At 52.5% G+C, this 22,248-nt stretch overlaps 1 protein-coding gene, 2 long non-coding RNA genes and 1 pseudogene across 3 annotated transcripts; 2 read left to right on the top strand and 2 right to left on the bottom strand.

Annotated features, from left to right (window-relative positions):
* Positions 1-2,858: 2,858 nt before the first annotated feature.
* LOC131923385 (aquaporin-12) lies at positions 2,859-9,188 on the bottom strand. The gene is made up of 3 exons (XM_059278398.1): positions 8,349-9,188; positions 6,349-6,465; positions 2,859-3,008 (listed from the first exon to the last, which is right to left on the bottom strand). Exons 1-3 carry the CDS (start codon positions 8,956-8,958, stop codon positions 2,860-2,862), a joined length of 876 nt encoding a protein of 291 aa, XP_059134381.1. The 5' UTR covers positions 8,959-9,188; the 3' UTR covers position 2,859.
* Positions 9,189-9,969: 781 nt separating this feature from the next.
* LOC131923384 (uncharacterized) lies at positions 9,970-10,725 on the bottom strand. Its single transcript, XR_009382593.1, has 2 exons — positions 10,377-10,725; positions 9,970-10,159 (listed from the first exon to the last, which is right to left on the bottom strand). It is a non-coding gene; the product is annotated as an uncharacterized LOC131923384 (long non-coding RNA).
* A 575-nt stretch (positions 10,726-11,300) lies between these two features.
* Positions 11,301-13,263, top strand: LOC131923615 (transcription factor Sp1-like; annotated as a pseudogene).
* Positions 13,264-15,863: 2,600 nt separating this feature from the next.
* On the top strand, positions 15,864-19,684 carry LOC131923272 (uncharacterized). The gene is made up of 2 exons (XR_009382560.1): positions 15,864-15,964; positions 16,696-19,684. It is a non-coding gene; the product is annotated as an uncharacterized LOC131923272 (long non-coding RNA).
* Positions 19,685-22,248: the final 2,564 nt, after the last annotated feature.

Below are 22,248 nucleotides of genomic sequence, written 5' to 3'. Positions count from 1 at the left end.
ACTCTGGGAGTAGAATCAAGCGTTGAGCACTCTGCCTGAGAGGACTGGCCACCAGGGGCCTGCATGGAGGAACCAGCATGGGGGGGGGGGGGGACTGTCTAGTCAGGAGGGGCTGTGGCCCAGGAGGAGGAAGAGGTTCCATGGGATACAGGGTCACAGTGCTCAACCGTTGGACACCACCTGGGAGACAAATGGCTCTAAACACCAGAAGACAGCCACACAGAAGGTGGCACCAGCTGCCCAGCCCGGGGTCATCCGGTGGCCTTGTGGCCTGACTCATGGTTCCACTCCTAGGTATTCCAGAGTCTGTTGGCGGTCACTTAGCATTTGTGGGTGTCCAAAATGGAGTCAGAGCTGGGCAAAAATGACACGGTTTATCCTTACAAACGAAACGTACGTTCATTTTTAAATTTTACATTTTCATTTTCATTTATTTATTTATTTATTTTTTTTGCAAAAAGCAAAAAGCTTATTCCAGACTCATGTGGTATATCCAGCCCTAGGCTAAGCCCTCTGAAAATATGAGCTCACCTCCTCCTCATCCCAAGCCACAAGGAATCTGCCAGGCTCAGATTTCTGTCTTGGTTCATGTCCTCTTTTCATCTTGAAAGAATTAAGCAATAATGCAAACTTGTTGTAGGGGCAGTTTTCAGAATGCGAGTCACGGCAGATTCACGGGAAACTGCAAACAACAACAAACTCACCACACACAGTGGAGAGGCTGTGTCTCTCCTCCCAGCCCATCAGATGTTGACAGGTCCGTCTCAGCGACCAGAAGGGAGAGACCCTGCAGAATGCACCCACTGGGACAGAGGACCACACAGGCTGAGCACCTGCCAGCCTGACACAGGCCCTCCCCCTCTCCTGCCAGCCTGACACAGCACACGCCCCTCCCCCTCCCCCCCCCCCCCCGCCAGCCTGACACAGCCCCCCCCCACCAGCCACTCCCCCCCCCGCCAGCCATCCTGACACAGCCCCTGCCCCCCAGCCAGCCTGACACAGCCACTTCCCAAGCTCAGGCACCAATGTCCTGGTTTCACAGTTCTGTAGAAGGCACTGGGGTTGGACTGTCCCCACAGACAGGGGGCGGGGGGTATTTCCTGAGGAGATTGCCCATGGCCACTTGGCTTCCTCCAGCATAGATCCGGCAGGCTGCCTCTCTGCATCCCTCATCCACCTCCTCCTCTCCCATACAGAGGAAATCAGTGTTTCTCTGCCTTTTCCAAGCCAATTTTTAGAAAGAAAGAGGGGAGGCAGGAGGGACAAAGTGAAACTATTCTGATAAACAAGTGGACATTTCTTGCTAGAAGTAATTTGTTTTCCACAAAAATAATGCATTTAATTTTTCGACAAATCGTAATCTATGGGGTTTTAGAGACTTCTCAACGTGTCACGTCATAGACATACCATAGTGAAAATGGTCTGTTTTCAAAAGTATTGTAAACAGTTGGGCAGCAAACATCTATATACCAAAGACTAGGAACATACTCTGGGATAAATTCCTATCAAAAATTGTGTGTGGATATCACCCCTCTGCCCTGTGTATGTGGGTGTGTATGTGTGTACAAGCATGTTCATACAACACACAGCTTCTAGAATAGCTCCTCCGTATACATCACCATATACATCACCCTGTACAGCCAGCCTATACATTAATGTAGTATTTTCTCACTTTAAATGTCCGACCCAAGTTCTGCCACATCGTGTAATAGGACTGTGACCCTGACACTTTAATCACAGCAGGAGGATTCCTGTCCTGGTCATCTGTGCAGGCCATGAGGACTCCAGGCTGCCAGCCTCGCTGGGTTCAGTGTGGCCGTGAGGAGCTGTCTCTGCTCCTGGGATGCTGCCGCCTCTGATGCAGCAACTACCCACCACCCAGCCCCCATCTCTTGCAGGGATGATCCTAGCTGTCCTGCTCCATCAGGACCACCTTCCGACACCGCCCCCAGCCCTGATGCAGGATGCTGGTAGGCTCACAGCCCTTATCATCATCCATGGCAGACACACTGCCCCACATCACCACCTCTGTGGTCCCACCCCCCGAAGTCAAAGGCCACACAGAGCTGGCTCTCCGGCCCCTTCCAGGGGCCATCAGGGAACTGGGATCCTTGTCACCCATTCCCAGGCTGGTCACACCAACAAAGGGAAAGAGACTAGGGTTCCAGGCAGGGACCTCTGCTAGGATGGGTAGGCAGAGGAGCCTTAGAGAAGGTGAAGGGGCAGGCATGGAAGGGCCTGGAAGAATCTTCTTTTGCCTCCATGTGGCCTCACCAGTATCTGGGAAACCGGGACTACCCCCTTGTTTTGTCCTCTAGTCCTACCCCACCACAGAGCAAGTGACCCAGGAACTCACGGGATAAGGGTTGGCCTAGCTTTGGGGGGCAAATAGCCTGTGTCCTAAGGGTAGGAAACTTGATAGATGGCAGCACTAGGTTCCTTGTGCCAGGCCCAGACCCCTGAAACATTCACTGAAATCTCCAGTGTTATCTTTGGGGTCCCCAGAAAGTCTTAGGCCTCTCTTGACGGTGGGTTCCCAGGCATGTACCAGGTAGCCAGGCCCATGTTAGCTCACCCTGGGCTTTCTGCCAGTCTTTGTAGCCTTACTTTTAATTATCACTCTGTAAACATGAATCAGGAAAGAACGTGTAATAGGTAAAAAGGACTCACCCTCACCTGTCCTTCCAGAAGCTTCCGTCAGGCCAGGGAGACAGGCAGGTCTTAGCAACGGTTTATTGGCAAACGATTTCATCGAGGGGAGCTGAGAAGTTTTAGGAGGTGACTGAAGCCTCCGTGAGCAAGACAACTCAGCTGGACTCCAGTGCCTACAGCCCTGGTGTGCAAAGGCCTTTTGCCACTCTACTCCTTTGTGAGCATCTGGGTGTCCACAGAACCTGGGGACAGCTTCCCTCTGGGAGTTCGGTATTTGTTTTTCTGCCGGTAGAACAGATTTCTCTGGAAAAGGCGGGGAAGGTGGCCCTGATGGAGTAAGACAGCCAGGGTCATCCCTGCAAGAGACGGGGTCAGATTATGGAACAGCCGGACATAAGAGCCCAGGCCCTCCCGGCAAGGCTCTTCCTGGCCACATCCTTTCTCTGGGTCCTGCCCCTTGGTGCTGAGAACACGCTGCCTAGACAGCCCATGGAGCACTCATGGGAGGTTAGGATCCTTCTAGATTATGCTCTGGGGACCCAGGACTCAGGATGTCCCACGTAAATGTCCCATGCCATTTTCCGGTGCTATATTTTACAGCCTCTCTTTCAGGCTGCCTCTAAGGGCGGTGTGGTGGGCAGAACTGCTTTCAGTGAGGAGTAGTTTGGGGGAGGGGGCATGCTGGATAGTTTTATGTCAACTTGACACAAACTAAAGTCATCTAGAGGAGGAAACCTCAGTTAAGAAAATGCCTCTGCCTGGCGGTGGTGGCGCACACCTTTAATCCCAGCACTTGGGAGGCAGAGGCAGATGGATCTCTGTGAGTTCAAAGCTAGCCTGTAGAGCAAGTTTCCAGGACAGCCAGGGCTACACAGAGAAACCCTGTCTCAAAACAAAAACAAAAACAAAAACAAAAACATCTCCATAAGAGTGGGCTGTGGGCAAACCTATAGGACATTTTCTTAATAAACGATTAATGGAAGAGGGCCCAGCCCAAATTGTGGATAGTGCCATAAGAGAGCAGGCTGAGCAAGCCAGAGGGAGCAAGCCAGTAAGCAGCACTCCTCCATGGCTTCTACATCAGCTCCTGCCTCTATGTTCTTGCCCTGTTTGAGTTCCTGTCCTGACTTCCTTCAATGATGAGCAGTGATATGGAAGTATAAGCCAAATAAACCCTTTCCTCCCCAAGTTGTTTCGGTCATGGTGTTCCATCACAGCAATGATAACCCTAAGACAAGGAAAGAGCAGGGTTAGACCTGGGTTGGGAAGGACAGCGGGAAGCTGGCTCAATCTCCATGTTTTCACTGATATTTTAAGTCCCACCTCCTCCAGGTCCTTAGAGAGACCAGCTAGCCAGGGAAGGAGGAAAGATCCCAAACAGCAGGTCCCACCCCCCTTCCCCTCCTCCCCCTCCCCACATCCACTCCTCTGTTCAGAAAAGGGCAGGTCTCCCATGGATGTCAACAAAACATGGTATATCAAGTTGCAGTAGGACTAAACTCCAAGATGGACAAGGCCACTCAGGGTGAGGAATAGGCTCTCGCTGTTAGGAGTCCCACAAGTGGACTGAACTACACAACTGTAACATATATGCAGAGTGTCTAGGTCAGTTCCATGCAGGATCCCTGGTTGTCAGTTCAGACTCTGTGAGCCCCTATGAGCCTAGGTTAGTTGATTCCGTGGGGTTTTTTGTGATGTCCTTGACCCCTCTGGCTCCTACAATCCTTCATCCCTCTCTTCCATAGGATTCCCTGAGCTCTACCTAATGTTTAACTGCCTTGGTCTTTTTGGTGGGGGCAGTGTTTTGTTTTGTTTTTTCAAGACAGGGTTTCTCTGTGTAACCTCTGGCTGTCCTGGAACTCACTCTGTAGACCAGGCTGGCCTGGAACTCACAGAGATCCTCCTGCCTCTGCCTCCTGAGTGCTGGATTAAAGGCGTGCGCTACCACTGTCCAGCTCCTCAATGTTGAATTCTAACTAAACTTTGTAAACTTTTGTTTTTGTGTTGGCGACTTCTAGATGAAGATGGTGGCCTGAGCCAGGCATGGTGACATGCCCGTCATTCTGTCACACCAGGCAGGAGGATCACAAGTCTGAGGCCAAGCTGACCAGGCCAGAAGTGACGCCCACATAATGAGGGATGAGCATGGGGGCAGCCTACCCAAAGTTATGCCAAAAACTGAATTATTAGGGCTGAAGAGATGGCTTGGCCCATAAAGTGCTTGTCTTGTAAGTACGAGGGCCTGCGTTTGGTCTCTAGAACCTATGTATAAAAAGCCAGACAAGCCACATACAGTGGTGCAAGCCTTTGATCCCAGCACTCAGGAGACAGAGGCAGGTGGACCTCTATGAGTTTGAGGCCAGCCTGCTCTACGTAAAGAGTTCCAGGACAGCCAGGGTTACATGGAGAGACCCTGTCTCCAAGCTCACCCCAAAAAAGCAAGATACAGTGGTACGCACTTGTAATGCCAGCACTGGGGAGGAAGTGTCAAGATCCCCGGTGCTCGCTGGCCAGCCAGTCTACTCAGAGAGCTCTCTCAAAACACAAAACACAAAGGAATGACATCCAAGGTTGGCCTCTGGCTTCCGTGTGCACCTGCATGTGTGTGTACTCACATACATGAACACATGTACACACATGCACATAACACCTACACACAAGTTAACTAAAGCTGAAAAATCATAGAGGAGCCCTGCAGTGTGTATGTGGAGACAAGGGGATGAACTGGATGCAGTCTACAGAAGAGTGGTCCATGGGGATAGGGCCCATGGGGCAGAGAGAGGGGTCTTATCTTTTCTATCACATTACAAGAACCCAGGTTACTGGTGGTGAGACCATCTCCCAGGCATCACGCCAAGCTTGTGTTTGTGGGGAGAGCTGGGACTTCTGTCTCCATCCCCCCCCCCCCCCCCCCCCCCGTTGAGGCTCTGCCCTGAGTCCTGCCGAGTGTGGACCTGAAAGGAGTGGAGAGTTTCCAAGGTTCTGGTGGACATCAGTCATCTGGCAAAGCCATGAATGGTGTGGGAACACCTAGTGGCTGGGCCCAGTGCCAGAGAGGAATTTGCCAGAACCAGTATTTCCCAGGTCCTGGAGCTAGGGACGTCTGGTGGCCTATCTGGATTACTCTAGCCCAGGGCCTTTCACTGCTATTCCTCATTCAGACCTTGATGACCGGAGGGGGTCCCCTTTGTGCTTCAGGGGGTCACAGGGCAGACCTACCAGGAGCTACAGGCCCTGACCACTCAGGGCTGCAGCCCCAAAGGGCATGGGATCATCCAAGCATGTCCCAGAGGCCCCGTGGTGGCAGCACCCAGAAAGACAGCTTTAACTGGGTATGTAAAGATGCCGTGAGGAGAAGGGAACCCAGACACAAGTGAAGCCATGCAGCCTGTCCCTGCTGCCCATACAGAGCCCTCAGAGTATCAAATTCTCCATACCCCACTCTCCACCTAACACCATCCCCTTCCTCTGTGACCATCCAAACTAAGACATACCCATCCTAGTCACTTCCTCCAACTGTCCACACTGCAGAGACCAGGAGAACAGATCTGAAACCCTTGAGGCCCCAGCCCCCAAGATCCTGGGGAGCCAGGAAGGGTGACAGCATTGTGAATCTGTAGCCAGCCATGCCCTGAGTGTCTGTGTCTGTGTCTGCCCATGGACACTACCCAGGCCGGCCTTGCCCCCACTGCTCACCTGCCACAGGACCCAGGCAATACACATGGGCATACTCCAGCAAGGTGTTCCCAGAGCAGTGGAATGTGACAGAGGCAGCCAGGGCAGGATTGAAGAAGGCAGATGTGTAGGGTCCAGCTGTGGACAGAAGCACAGAATCCTCACGGGCTGGTTCTGACTGAAGCTACCGCCTCTGAGACCACACCGTTAGACACGGGCTTGGGCTCTGGGCACTAGGGGACTGGGGGCAGCTGCCCTCCCTGTGGCATGCTGATGAGCACAGAGGAACAAGGCTGGAGCAGCCAAGGGCAAAGGTCACAGGGGAGGAGCTGGGACCAAGGTTATACCAGGGATGTCTGACGTACTCCCCCATCCCTCACCCCTGTATCATGAGTCCTCTGATCCAAGGCCCCTGCCTTCTGGGAGGTAGCCCAGAGAGGTATGAGGAGAAACATCAAAGGCTATGGAGAGGGAAAGAGAAAGGGGGCCGGGGCAGACACACCAAGAGAGGACCAGAGCCAGAGAGGGTATTGAAAAAAAAAAAACAAACCCACAAAACCGACACCAAAATAAAACAAGGAAAGGAGCCGGGAGTGGGGGTGGGTGGGGTGGGGTGGGGGGTGTAAAGAGTGAGACAGGGAGACTGAGATAAAAACAGCAACAGGGACAGAGATGTCACCTTCAGGCCTTGGGATAACTACAGAGGAGTCACCAGCTGAGAACCCACAGGAGAGAAGCCAGGTGAGGGGAGCAGTTGAGCCACACCAGGAAGCAGTTCAGGCCACACCAGGAAGCAGACAATGGCGTTGGGCGGGCAGAGCAGAGGCTGGGCCTCAGAAAGAGCAAGTGCTGTGTGGACCTGGACCTGGGTGCAGGTCACAGGCAGCTGTGCTGTGGGAGGTGAGAACCCTGGCCCACAGGGTAGGACACAGCTGCTCCTGTGCATTCTGCGGTAGACCACCACCCTCCCGTGTTCTCTTGTACTTCTGGCCTCAGTTTATCCCCTCTGATCAGGGTGTTGGAGGTCTTGCTAGTATAGGTTGCAAAGTCTTGAGCTGGCTTGGCTCAGCATTGGCTTGTGCTGTTTCTGCTTCCTGGGCTCTTGGCCTCCTGGAACAAGCCTTTAGAAACCTCAGCTCTGGGCTGGAGAGATGGCTCAGCGGTTAAGAGCACTGGCTGCTCTTCCAGAGGTCCCGAGTTCAATTCCCAGCAATCACAAGGTGGCTTACAACCGTCTCTAATGAGATCTGATGCCCTCTTCTGGCCTGCATACAGAACACTGCATACAAAATAAATCAGGAAGGAAGGAAGGAAGGAAGGAAGGAAGGAAGGAAGGAAGGAAGGAAGGAAGGAAGAAAAAGAAACCTCTGCATCTGGCATGATGCAACATCCACAGAGTCTGCAACTCTCGGGAGCAGCTGGTCAATAGCCTGCGCTGCTCCCGAGTAGTGCTCCCTGTCCTGGGATCCCATCTAGAGATGCCTCCCTCCAGGTGGATCCCAGGGATGATAAGTGAAATCTGGGAAACAAAATCAGAGTATAGGCTTTGAGTCATCCTGAGCAGCACCTGCAAGAGCACCAGAGACCACAAAAGCCTAGTCAGGATACCAGCATAGCCAGGACAGAGGTTACAGGTATGAGGGGCTGCTGCTGTCTCAGGACTGAGTGAGGAGGGTGGAAAGGAGAAAGAAATCATAAGACTTGTTGCCCTGTGTGGGGTGTTTGAGGGTTCAGGAGCATCCAGAGCACAGCCAAGACCAAACCTTGAACTGCCTAGCTGCTCCCGCTGCCCCAGATGTAATGAACTTTGCAGCTGGGAATTGAGGAGAGATATATGGGACACGGCTCCCCTACACACAACCCACCCCCCAGGTCTAGCCTTCCAGCCCCTACCCACCTGTCAGGGGCCCAAGAAGTGACCCCAAGGACTTGTGGGACCCTTGGCCAGAAGAACCCCTTTTGGGTACCCGTGAAGGTGTTGAGGTCCTGACAGGTCCAGCAGAAAGGGGAGCGGGTCTCACCTGTGTAGGCCAGGACAGTGACCAGCAGAGCCAGGGCAGGCACCCTGTAGACAAGAAGGCTGTGCTGCAGGCGGAGGAGGCTCAGATGGAAGAAGAAGGTGCAGGCGCCCTCCACCAAGGTGCCCTGCAACACGGATGTGCGCAGGGTCGAGCTGCAGTGCACGGCCATGAGGCTCTGCAGCAAGTGCAGGTCACTGAGTTCCCAGGCCCAGCAGCGCTGCGTCAGGGCGGCGGCGGCCTGCGCGCCCAGCACCTGGGCGGCCACTTTCAGCAGAGTGCTGGGCAGCGAGGCCTCCGCCATGAGGAACTCCTGGAAGGCCACAGTGGGGTTGGCGGAGGCCCCATCAAAGGTGACCCCGTGCACCACGAAGAGCAGGAAGACCAGGGTCAGCAACAGGTCGGGCCCGAAGCCCCCAGCCCAGGGGCCAAGTTCCACCAACACTCGCATCTCTAGGCAGCAGGCTGCCAGCTGGGCCGCACCCACGGCCTCCCGGGAAAACTGACTGACATAGGTACCTGTTGGGAGCAGGGCTTTCGAGACCCTCCTGGCCACCTCACAGAGGGCACAGGTGGCAAAAAAGAAAGAAAGGGACACATTCAGACTGGCCATCGCTCTGGGATCTGCAAGGAGCCGCGCTGAGCAAGGACCTGGTGCCTTGTGGGAGGCTGGCTGGCCCCACGGCCCAAGGACAGAGGAGCTGTAAGAGAATGCACGTGGCTACTGGGAACACCACACCTGTGCCCCTTACAAGTAACAGCACTGGTCACAATGCCAAGTGTTGCAAGGAACACCCACAGAGGGCCCGCCTTGCTTAGTGAAGTCCCTGGGCTGAGGCACCCTGCCCCCCCCCCCCCCCCCCCCCCCCCCGCTTCCCTCTCCCACCAGCCTGGAGACAGGCCACCTTCTTCAAAGCCACCATGAGGTCTATGACTCATACCCGGGGGTGGGGGGGCTGACATCAGGATCACAACACCTCTTCCCATTGTCTACATTGTCTCCACTTGGTCCCTCATCATCCTGCAACTGTACGATGTCCCCTCCTGGGAAGGACCCTTAGAGCCGCAATCACACTGGCTCACTAACTCCTGGAATTAGCCAAGAAGTAGCTGCCACACTGGGACCCGCTGTACGGGCCAGTCCCCACACTCGCTCCCCCATGCACACGGAAAACCAGGGCCCTAGTAGGGAGCTCCGGGCTGCAGGACACCACGACTGCAGAAGTGGGCCCTTCACTGTGCTTTTGATTTTTCTGCCTGGCTGTGTACATCAAACAATATATATTTTTAAAAGAAAGACCTAGAAGAAGTGTTTGACAAAATGATTGGCTGAGAAACACTGCTGCTTCCTACAGACCCCAGGATGTGTTGGGCCAGGATGAGGCATGGTGTTACCTGTCAGGGGACACAGCACCCTGCCCCTGCATTGTGGACAGATGAGATGCATGGGCAGGTACCTTCCTGAGGTCATATGTTAGGCTGCGGCTCTCAGGACTAGAGGTATCAGAGGAGTTGGGGACATTATGGGGACTCTGCGCTGGACCCTGGTCAGGCTGCAGAGCATAAAAGGCTAGAGGTCACTGGGGTAGGGGGTTGTCATAAGGACACCACAGAGACACTAACGGGACAGGAGGATGAGTCTGTATTCAGAGGGGATGCTGGAGGGAGCTTCCAGGCACAGGGCGGGCCACGCAAAGTCTTCTATGAGGGGGACTGTGAGCTTCCTTCACACATGCTGGTCCTGAGAGAAGAGTAAGTTAGGTCCAGACAAAGCATGTCCCCAACCACAGAAGGCACATTTCCAGAAGATGCTGCTGTGATTAAAAAAAAAAAAAAAAAAAAATCAGACTGAGGTCTGAACAGTGTTCCCCAAGACACCACTATGGTTCCAGAAAGGGGTGAAGTGTGAAGGGGATAGACAGAGTGAAGGATGGGGGGGGGCACCTGCTTGCCTGGTCCCCCAGCAGTCCCAGAGATGAAAGCTCTCTAGGCCCCACTGAGGTCAGAGCTAGGGAACTCAAATGTAGTTACCAGTGGTAGGCCCAGAAACAGGCCTGGCGTCCGGCTTCTGACTCCCCGGGGAATAAGAGCAGTAGCGGGCTTGCTGCTCCTTGTGGTGTGGACTTCTGTCTAACATGTCAGAGCACATTTTATGTGGAGGGTGGGCACCAGTGCCGCTCTTCCACCAGAGAACATTCTGGAAGCTGCAGAGCCTTGGATCATGAGTGGAAGAAGGAAGATTCACTGCAGGGGATCATGGGAGAAAGGGTCCAGGTGATACCCTCCTATCCTGACCCCAACACTCCAACATCTGCCTCGCGCCTTCTCATTGGTGGCTCTTTTCTCCATCCATAGTGGGGGTCTTTGGCCAGGGAGCCTTCTGGACGCTTTGCTCTGGTCTCTGACCACTTACTCCCCGACGGCACCAATGTGACACAGTGCGCACACACACACACACACACACACACACACACACACACACACACGTGCACATTCTGGAGCCGGGTGATTTAAGGATTCCAGCCCTCGTCCCTCTCACGACGGTTTGCTATCCAGTATCTTTGCATATCACACACACTTCAGCATCAGTGTGTCAATTTCCATTTTAATCTTTATAAAAGATTTTTATTTTCTTTTCATTACATGTCTGCGTGTGGATTTGTACACATGTGTGCAGGCTCCCACAGAGATTAGAGTTGGATCCCTGGGAGCTGGGCTTGTGGGCTTGTGGACTGCCTGGCATGGGCGCTGGGAACCGAACTTTGGTAAGAGAAGTATGTGCTCTTTCAGGCCCCGACTTTAATTTCAAAATCTTATGGAATTACAGCTGGAATTGTGCTGAATCATAGAGCAGGGGGAACTGAGTATTGCTATTGAAGAACAGGAGGATCTTCCATGTGGGATGTGTTAGTTTTTGTCTCTTTGCGTTGCCCCGAAGCACCGCCAGTGCCTGTGATGACGGGAAGTGCAGACAGTGAGTCACCACGTCACTCCAGACCTTTGTTAAGTACTCGCCCTCACCAGCACGTGCCAGGGCTTCTATAGATGCCTTTGGTCAAGTTGACTGAGTTTCCCTCTGTGACTGGTTTATCAAGGATGGATGTCAGAGTTTGTCTGGGAAGCTTTCCACTTCTTTTGAGACATTACAGGCAGCAAAGTAGGTTCCAGGGCACAGCTTCCAGCTTAGTCCTACCTTTGTCTTTTAAAAAAGCCTCATCTGGACAAGCCACTCCCTCCTGCTCATCATCCCTCCCGAACTGGGTCCAAGTTGGCTTGCCTCATCAGCACTACCCGCCTCCCTGTGGACCAGCCTCTTGAACTCACCCCTCAGCCCTCACCGTGAGCAGCCAAGGCTACTCCGCTGAAGAAGTGGCAGCGGTGATGAAGATTTGAAAAAGATGGTGGTGGCAGTGGTGGCCCCTTTTCCTCAGGCTCCTGGGGCAGTGATGGTGGAGGCAGAGGGCAGGAGGCCCAGCTGGCTTTGGCTCTGTCGGCAGCGACCTGCAGCAGAACCGAGTCACCTAGAAAGAACAGCGATCCCTAGGATCTGGGCCAGTCAGTGGCGCAGGTGGACTTGACCTCACAGCTTTCAACTTTCACAGGGTGCCAATGACTGACAGATCATCTTTCTCCTCTGAGGCTGCTACTGTCCCAAAGAAACAGGGTAGCGACAGCACCGGCACCAGCCATGACCGTGAGCCTTCCAAGAACCGCAGTCTCTGGTGGGCCGTTTGCTGTGGCCGCCGCCTCCGACTTACAGAAGTATCCAGTTCAGGCATCACTCCCCAGAGCGATGCCTAATATTCAGTATGAAGTGATCCCACAGTTCCCGTCGCTGACAGGCAGCAGCCAAACCTGTCTCCCTCCAAGGCCTGACTAATAATGTACTCTCAAACAGACTCCATGTGCAACTGATGTACCAGAGCCCCTGAGTGGAAGCGTTGTTTTGCTTCTCTATCAGCAGCGTTTCTACCCTTACCTTGACTCCCAGTTCTCAGGCAGTCACAATCAGCAGCTCCGGATCCCGGGGAGAGCGGCTCACAGCCTGTCACCTCAGGAACCTCCATCAGTTCTGCCGTCTCGCTCGCTGTCTTCACACGCCAGTTCCAGCTGCTTTTGCCCCAGAGCCAATAGGCACTCAAGAACCACTACCACCGGCGACACGGAAGTTATGAAGTTTACTACTAGTAGATGATCAGAGACCAACTCTCAAGGCCAGATGCTCCAGGTCAGTGGGCTACGGGAGCCCGATGTTCTGAACATATGTCAGCACCAGACGCTGGGAAGCTCGCTGCGAGGGAGTCAGCAAAAGAGGCAGAGTGAACCCAGCAGACATGCTAACAACAAATCCTTACTCCTCTTAGCTAGTTCAGGGGGGACAGCTCTTCAGGCCCCCCAAGCAGCACCATCATCAGGGCGGACCTCCACAACTCAAGGTACTTCCCCAGGGAACCCTCCAGAGCCTCCAGTGTAAGGCTGTTCCAGACTCTGGTATCATCATCATTTGAGACTCCAATAGTGAGGGTCAAGGGACGTGTCAGTCAGCAGACACCACTCCTGCAGCTGCAAGATCTCCAAGTTCAGAACCCACAGGCCCAGACAATCACCTTGCCTCAAGTGCAGGGTATTTACTTGGAGCAGAATGGCAGCAGCGATATCACCCTCTGCCTCAGCTGCCTCCATTCCCGCTGCATAGTCAGGTGAAGGCTGCTCAACTCTCCTCCCCACCAAGCCTCCAGGTGATTAACCTCAGTATTGGGTACTTCAGGGAACCAGACCCATCTCCTAGCCTGCCATTGGCTATCAAAAATACCCCATTTGATCACGGAACTCACCTTGACCTCTATGGATCTATTGGTGATAGGATACATAGGCGACATCAGGTGGGGAAGAGAACAGCCCTGATCCCTATGCCTAAGCTGGTCAGAGGGCCCAGTGGAACGTGTGTATCTGACCTTACTGTAAAGACAGCAAAGGGGAGGGGGTGGGGGAACTCTGGAGATCCGGGCACAAAAACAAACCGTACATCTGCCATATTGGGGTGTGGCACAGAATATGGCAAGACCTCCTACCTCCAGTACTGTGGAGCTGGCATGTAGAGAAGAGGCATGCTTGTGTGTTCCTGGTCATGCTGTGGGAGACACTTGGCACATCCAGATGAGCTGCAGAGACATAAAACACACATTCATGGGGGAGATGAGATTTGCCTGCTCTGAGTACCCTAAGAACTTCATGAAGAGTAGTCATCTGTCAGAGCTCTCAAGGCCCATCGGATTAAGAAGGGAGGCCCTGGCATATCCCTGGGTGGAGGAACCTTGCCTCTGGACGATGAGGCAAGTTTGGAAGGCTGCAATAATGCCACCACTTTATCCTTTGTTACCGCCAGTATGGAGGCCATCTGCCCAGAAGATATTACCCATATTGCCAACAGTGGCATCAGTGCCATACAGGTGGAAGATCTGTAGCCCACTAATACCTGTGGCAGTGATTCCTGAGATTAGACAGCTGGGGTTAGGGACATAGGAGCTGATTATCCATCAACCGTGGGGGGCGAGGTAGTATGGATCCAAGAGCCATGCAGAAGAGAGAGCCATGAGGCATGAAGGTGCGCGGTGGTGGGAAGAACCGGAAGACGACAACAGATGTGGCACCTATCTTTGTCACCGGTACCTCCGTGACTGTGGAAAATACTCATGAAAATTTGTTACCCTTTAGGGAGAACACCTTAGTGCACCTTTTTTCTCTCTTCCTTCCTCCCTGTCCCTCTGTGAGGGAACTGGTAGGTAGGAATTGTTAACTGTTTGGATTGCATTTCAGTCTCCTCCATACTCCTCTGTGTGCCGCTCCAATCAGTAGCCCAAAGTTCTCTCTGGAACAGTTGAGGCTCACCACACATGCTGACCTCGTTCACCTGCAGCCAGGCTTGGCCACTGTACCCCTCTCTTCTCATCCCCCCTTTCTTGTCCCCTCCCTGGTGCAGGTCGGATGACTCCAACACTCCTCAGCTCAGATCCTTCCCTGGAGAGCAGAGACCTGCCCGTGCCACATGCTGTCCACACTGCCTGACCACAGAAAGGTGTCATCTCCTTTTCCAGAGAGCCCATCCTTCGGGAAGTCCACTGCTGAATTCTAGAGCCACAGCAAGACAATTCTCTCTACTTAATGATTGCTCATTTTTTTTTCTCTTTTAGTTTTATAGCTGTCAGTCAATCTGACAGATAATTCTAGGACAACATTCTGTGTTTAGGCATGCTGGGCAATGTAGACATGACTCTTAGAAATTGAATGTTATTCTATTTGGAAGGGGGGTAATTGTGTAATGAAGTAGCAGGAAGCCCAAGGAGAACTTCATCTTCTAAAATAGTTTTGATGTTTCTCTGGCTTTTCCCCCCTAGTCTAAGCAGTTACACAGGCTCTCAGTGAAGCCCTGAAAGGCTGAAAGGGATAGCTTAGAGTAGTGTCTGATGAATATGCATTATTACATTAATATGGACTGCTGTGTTCTTTGAGAGTGGATCTCATATGATCCATGCTGGCCTTGAACTCACGACATAGCTGAGGGTGATATTGAACTTCTGATCTTCCTGCTTCTACCACCCAAGTGTTGGGATTGCAGGTACGCACCACTAGGCCTGGCATACATATGGATTCCATCAGCAACTGGTTTCCAGCTTATTTGGTTTCTACATGGTGTGAGTGGTCTGAGAGTCTACTGACCCAGGAGTCCCCATCCTCATGAACCAACCATGTCATTTCCTCTCACTTGGCTTCATGCTGTCATGAGTAACATGGGGGTGGGGATCGTGCACTCTAAAGTGGGATGGAGCCCCAGATCTGAAGACAGCAGCTCCAAATGCAGCTTGTCTGGAGGGGAGTCCTCGGTGAACTATGATCCCTCTTCCCCTCGGGACCAGGCAGGGATACATCAGACACGAGTGCATGGTGCTGCCCCGTGGAGCAAGTGATGGGCTCACTCCCGGGACAGGACTAGTATGCTTGTGGTACTCGGACGGCTGTGGTAAAGGTTGGGGAGCAGTGCATGATAAAGTTGCCAGATACTGGCATGCTGGTGGCTCCAGGAGGTATGGCCCTGGACTTTGCCTCTTCAGTCTTCATCCTTATATCAATCCATCTTGGGGTGAGTCCTTGTGCAGCATCTGGTGTCCCCCACTTGTCTTCCCAACACCTTTCCCTAGCCTCTCTCTTGAGCAATAACTCTCAGGGCCAGGGTTTACTAAGTATACTTCAGAATGCTCCTGTAGGTACGGTGGGGCCACTGGGATGTTCCCAAGTTGGACTCACCCCTTGTCAGCCAGCCCTGAACCCTAGATTTTCCAAGATTTTGGCTGTCCTGTGTCCATTGGCTCCCAAACCTCTGCCCATTCCTGGCTTTAGATGCCCAGCTCCCCCACCCCCTCATTCTAGCCCCTCCACTCTCCCCCTTTAGCTATGCTTGGCCACACCCACTGACAGTTACAACTGCTCACAGTGGACCGTTTAGAATTCTGCTTCCTCCCAGGCAGTGCTAGAGCTGGGGTCCAGTAACAAGAACACAGAGAAACCCTTGTGGCTGGCCCTGCCACCCTGAGTGCTGTCTGCCCTCTCTACACCATTGTCGGGTAAGGCTACCACATATGTATGGTCAGAATTTGACATCAAGAGGGACAAAGTCCACATCAATGGGGAGAACATGTGTATGGTCAGAATTTAGTATTAAGAGGGGTAAAGTCCACATCAGTGGGGAGAACACTTCCTTTGCTCTGAATGATTCTTCAGGGATAGTGGCCTCTGACTGAGGGGATCTGCAGCCTTCTCCTGTAATTCAGGGGAGGTTCCCTTATAGAGAGATGGTAACTCAAACTGTTCATTTGGTCCCCGAGGCTGCCTGACTGGAGCTACCACCAATTTTGCGTGGATATTCTATACTGGGAAGACAGACCTGTCATTTCCTCCTAGTCTCTGTCCACAGGCTTGAGTACTTTGTGGAAGATTCTAGCCCTGTGGAGAAATATTAGAGCCTCCACCCGAACACAGGAACTACTGCACTTTCTCCAAACCTACAGACAGGTCTCTGTTGCCCCATATTGTCTGAGAAAACACACCCTCCTGAAACTGCAGCTCATACTCACCTAGATGGGCCTTACAACACAACATGCCCTTATATCCCAGCTGCCAGAACAAGGGTTTTTGTTGTTGTTTTTGTTTTTCCTGAGCCTGACGTTTGCTACGGTCTCCACTAAGCTCCACGGAGCCAGAGGAGTCAGACCGGGGCTCACCCCCCTCCCTTGGTGTCAGTTTCTGTTTCTATTTTACTTGCAACCCTGACTTCCCAGCTGTCTCTGCCCCACAGGCTAAACACTTGCTCGTGATCGTTCATTCCTCTTTAACGTCGTCGCCGTCGAGAGAATGGTTTCAGTGCATCGTGTTCTGGAGGTGCTGGTGAAGCCCCATTCTTTACAGCCTCAAATCTAGTATGCCGATGCTCCAGGATGGGTGAATCGGGGTTTAAAGGCATCCAGAGCATCATGGACACAAGAAGGACCCACTAGGGAGGCAGGGCTGGCCCTGATGCTACCGGCGGCCTCCCTCTCCCGTCAAGAGCAGCATCTTTTTGATCCCCTCCTCTAACTCTGTCCACACTGTTTTCCTCATTTCTCTATATTCAATGTACAGTACAACTCAGAGCATCAGGGCGAAACTGCCTGTGGCCTCAGCCTCTAGCCTGCAGCCCCGATCTCAACATGAAGTGCCTGGTCAAGCTGCTTGTCATGATCTGAACATGGCTGCTTCCATGTCCTCTACGGTCGCCACCTGCCTCTGCTTATCTGCAGACACTGCCGCCCTGCTGTCTTCTCAGAAAACATAACTGAGGTTATGAGCTCCACATCCCTGCAGCTCCCCATGCCTTTGTACACACTGGAATGCATATCTGGACTCCTAACCTCTTGCGGGTATCTCTAACAAGACTAGAGCTTGCAAGCATCTAGCTGCCCGTCCTGCGGGCCAGGTTATTTGATGAGACCCGAGGAGGCACCTCCTGAAAGATCAATGGGGGTGAGAGAGAAAGGAGACCAGGCGCGTAAAGGAAGACAGAGACATTCTGAGTTGCGTCGAGGTCTCCGTTTATTGACTGGGTGTTGAGGCTTATAAACAGGGCTTCAGGCAGGGAGGGGGAGCAGGGGGAGCAGGGAGATAAGAATGGAAAATTCTTAAGGGAGGGTGAGGTCGCTTTGGTCCCAGGCCCCTGCAGCCGACTAACAGGCTCCAGAAAGTTTATCTAATCGTATATCCTGCAGTTAGACAAAGTTCAGGACACAGCTGTCAGGAGTCGGTCCCCAACATCTAGCCAGCAGTTCTGAGGGCCCATGGCTCACGGAGCACAGCCCCCCCCACCCATGCCCTTCCTGTCTGGTTGGACATTCTCTTCCTTTTGCCCCTGTGCTGTAGGGTGGCTCCCTGCAAGGCATCCCCATGCCCCGGGGCCTTTTCTTTCCTAAGTATCACCACTGTCCTCCCCAAGATGGACAAAGCTTGCTGATCACTATGTGACAGAAGCCACACCCAAGGTGAAGTCTGGTCCCCAGTTCACTGCCGGTGCATCGATTTCCCATCATCTCATATTTTCACACAGCCTCTCTATTGACGACACTTTGAACTTGCCCTCTGTGGGTGAAACATGTGCTGTTGATTCTTGCTATGTCCTAGAGCCAAGCTCAGGATAAGGAGCTGGCTATGGCCATGCTGGGCCAAGGAGAGGAATCTCAGCCCCTACTCACCTGCGTTATTCCCAGTCCAGAGTAGTGAAACTTGTATAGGACTGCTCCTTTTTTAGAAGCCAATTTCTCTGCAAGCTCAGCCCTCCCTCATCCCTGCTGAACTGTTATGGATAAAGGCGGGGCTTGGCCTTGCACTTCTTAGCAAGAAAGGAACTTGGAGGCATCAGCCTGACGTCCCTGGTGGACCTGTGGACCAGGCCCGGAGCTCCTCCTGGCTTCCTTTGCAAGTTGCTGTCTGTGGGATCTCAAGGCATCTGTTGATTTGTGACTAATGATTGTTCTCGCCCAGCAAGTACAAAGCTGACTGGCTGGCTACAAAGGAGACTAAACGTTTACTATCTGGCCCTCTATAGAAAAGGTTGGCCAATGCTAATGGAGACCCCTGGCTTTGTAACTTGCTACCAGAACAAAAGCCACCTGCCTGCAGACCTCTAGGCCAGTGATCCCACATTAACCTGAGAGGATGAGGGGTGGGCGAGCATCTAGTCACGGCCTCAGGGAGAGAGAGCACAGTTCCCACTTCGGGAAGCTGACATGACAGACGGATGTGCCCCATTTGCCTCAGGGGGTGCTTAGTCTTCTCTTGCCAACGGGCACCTTGTACGTGGCCCGACTCCTTTCCTGGGCCTCCCACTGCTGGCTGCCACAGTTTCTTGCCATGTGAGGGAACAAGGCAGAGAAAATGACGCACCTACCAACAGTACCCACTCCGACCCACAGGAAGGACTGCACCATGCCGTTCATCAATGGTACAAACCCTACCTTCATTTCATCTGCTCAACAAGATGCCAGCGTGCCTGTCATACCACAGCTCCACCTGGCACTCAGTCCAGAGCAGAAACCAGCTTCCTCAGACCCTAATCGCCTCCCACAGCTCAAATCCTGTCACAGCTGAATGCAGCTCAGTGACAGAGCCTTTGCCAAATCCTATGTCAGCAGCACCTCGGACTCATCACCACAAGCCTCCAGCTGGCCAGGACCCTTCCACCATGTTCAGACACCTCCACCAGCAAGTACCAAACCAGGTATTGTTGTTGCTAAGACTTCCTGAGTGGTCTTGGCTGGCAGGCATTGGCACTGGCAATAAATAGGGCCACCACGCTACTGGCAGGCACTGGAATCTGATCAGCGCTCACTGGGATTTCCAGGTTCTTGTTTCCTGGTAAAAGAAACGGCTCAGGGACGTGTGAATAGTAGTAGAAGCAGAGACAGTTTATTAAGGAAGAAAGCACCTCCAGGGGAAAACATGGGCCAGAGTTTGAAGAAAGGTCAGAAGCTCAATGGCGCCAGCGCCTAGGGGTCATTGCAGAGTGTAAGCTTTTTGTGGATCTGCTATGCGTTGGCTGCGCAGGGGATGGGGTCAAGTCCCTTCTGCCAGCTGGTTTCTTTCATATGCTAATGCAGACCTACCTCTCTGCCCTGCTCTCCTGACACAATCCCCGCTGTCACTAAGGGTCATGCTGGCTGTTGGTCCTTTTCCAGGTTCCAGGTCACAAGGCCCATGCCAGTAGTTCTGCATGCAGATCAGCAGCAGATTGCTAATAAAGCTTTCTCCCAATTGGAGGCACAGCTGTCCTAGCTTTTTTTTTTCTTTCAGTGATGTGATGATCATTTGGGTCACTTTAGTCCCCTATTTAGACTGACAGTGTCACAAAGACTGAGGGACAGGTTCTGCAGTTCCATGGGCACCAAAGTAGGCAGTGTTTGATGGTATTGCAGAGGAAGCCTCCAGGCTGGGGCCCACCCAACCTGGTCCTTGTGTTGGTTGCTTTAAGAAACCCTGGAGGGGCTGGAGAGATGGCTCAGCAGTTAAGAGCACTGACTGCTCTTCCAGAGGTCCTGAGTTCAATTCCCAGCAACCACATGGCAGCTCACAACCATCTGTAATGAGATCTGGCGCCCTCTTCTGTATACATAATAAATAAATCTTTAAAAAAAAAAAAAAAAAAAAAAGAAACCCTGGAAAGCAAATGACTTTTCTGTCCCCATCTCACAGGCCCGGTGTTATGCTCAGCTGGGAAAATGGTGAGACATGTAATCCTCGGCAGTTCCCTGCAGAGGGGACACACCTCAGACCTGTGTCAGGAGGTGACTGGGCCATGTCCCCTAGCGCTGGCCCTGGCCTGAACACTCTAAGAGGTTCTTTTTTTTTTTTTTTTTTTTTTTTTTTGGTTTTTTCGAGACAGGGTTTCTCTGTGTAGCTTTGCGCCTTTCCTGGAACTCGCTTTGGAGACCAGGCTGGCCTCGAACTCACAGAGATCCGCCTGGCTCTGCCTCCCGAGTGCTGGGATTAAAGGTGTGCGCCACCACCGCCCGGCTCTAAGAGGTTCTTATTCTAGGGTGGCCACAACAGGGAGTTCAGGTAATAAGGTCAAGTGTTAAAATTTTCTTGGCTCTCACCCAAGATACAGGGCAGGAAGCTTCTCTCCTCTCCCTGGATATGAGCAGCTGGACCCAAGGGTGGGGGTGGGGCAGGAGTCTCTTGATCATGCCCAGTGGATCAGCACCCATGGCCCAGGCATGCAGGAGGAGCAAGAAGTAACAACAGCCCAGGCTGGCTGACTTCTGCTCACAGAACTACTGAAAACTAACCAGGATGTCACCAGGGATCAGTGCTCGGGTGGTCATGGTCATTGCTATCATCAGAGGTCACTGGGGAGCTGCCCTCCCTTTGGGTGAACAGCATTTATATAGGCAAACTTGGGCTTCCATACCCCCAGGACTGGGATAGGCTGCAGAGGCATGGCCTCCCAGGCCCCGCCCCAGATGTCCCTGTGCAGCTGAGGCTATAACAGGTACTTAGAGACTTTTGCTACATAGCACTGATTCCTCACTTGGGCCCACAAAGCAACAACGTCCAGGAAGAGAGCTTGGCATCTCTGCCTTGTTTTTATTCTTATCTCACCCACCTTCAAGGCTGAAATCTCAGATAAGTTACTGTCCTAACCCTGAGGTTCACCTTGGATTCTAGGAGCAGCAAAGCCTCCCAGGACAGGCCTTTTCTCCAGAGGAGGGCAATATCTATAAGCATAAGGCTGTACCTGGACAAGGACTGCTTAGTTTATGTAGCTCCATTTGTCCTACACCAATTCTCTGTTGTTGTTGTTTTTTGTTGTTGTTTGTTTGTTTGTTTTGTTTTGGTTTTGGTTTTTCGAGACAGGGTTTCTCTGTGTAGTTTTGGAGCCTGTCCTAGATCTCGCTCTGTAGACCAGGCTGGCCTCGAACTCACAGAGATCCTCCTGGCTCTGCCTCCCAAATGCTGGGACTAAAGGCATGCGCCACCGCCGCCCAGCTCAATTCTCTGTTTTAACCTAAAGCTCACATCAGTATCCCAAAGATGACTGGGGAGGTCATTATATCTGTTCCTCTTTCTACTGTGGCCACAGTGATTAAATTTTCTCCTTTGCATCAGTACTTGTTTTTTTAATTGGCGTACCAGTGACGACAGTGGGTATTGGGGTGTGGTGGGTACATCTAGAGGGGTTCCAGGCTCTTATATCCCCAAACAAGGAATTGGACAGGGACACAGAGTGACAAACAATGCAAGTAAATGTATTAAGAATGTGTCTCCAGCCGGGCGGCGGTGGCACATGCCTTTAAGCCCAGCACTCAGGAGGCAGAGCCAGACCAAATCTCTGTGAGTTCAAGGCCAGCCTGGTCTACAGAGCAAGATCCAGAACACGCATCAAAACTATACAGAGAAACCCTGTCTCGAAAAACCAAAAAAAAAAGGATGTGCCTCCCAGGGAAGAAGTGTGCTGGAGCAGGAAGAAAGGCTAGCAGGCCAGTGCTGGCTCACAAAGATTGGGGCATTTGTGTCACTAGGGTGCGTTTTAGGGGCTCCTCTGCATAGCACCTACTTTGAGGTTCATTTATATAGTACAGGATTTCTCTGCACCCTGTTACTTGTAGCTCATAATGAGTTATGGCTAACTTTCGAGTGTTCTGGAATGCCTCTACACCCGTTCCGGTAACTTCAGCCAGTTCTAGTCAGGCTTGGTGGCAAGTTAGCTGTTCCAGCCATCCTGTTTTCACCAGCAGGTATTTCTCATTCACCATCTTCACATCCTTTTCTGTAAGGCCTTCTCGATCTCACTGTACCCAACTGTCCCACCTGGACTCCTTTC

Source organism: Peromyscus eremicus, chromosome 13 (genome assembly GCF_949786415.1).
Source record: "Peromyscus eremicus chromosome 13, PerEre_H2_v1, whole genome shotgun sequence".
Taxonomy (NCBI): domain Eukaryota; kingdom Metazoa; phylum Chordata; class Mammalia; order Rodentia; family Cricetidae; genus Peromyscus; species Peromyscus eremicus.
Note: the sequence above shows the minus strand (reverse complement) of the source record. Positions and strands in the feature narration are given on the sequence as shown.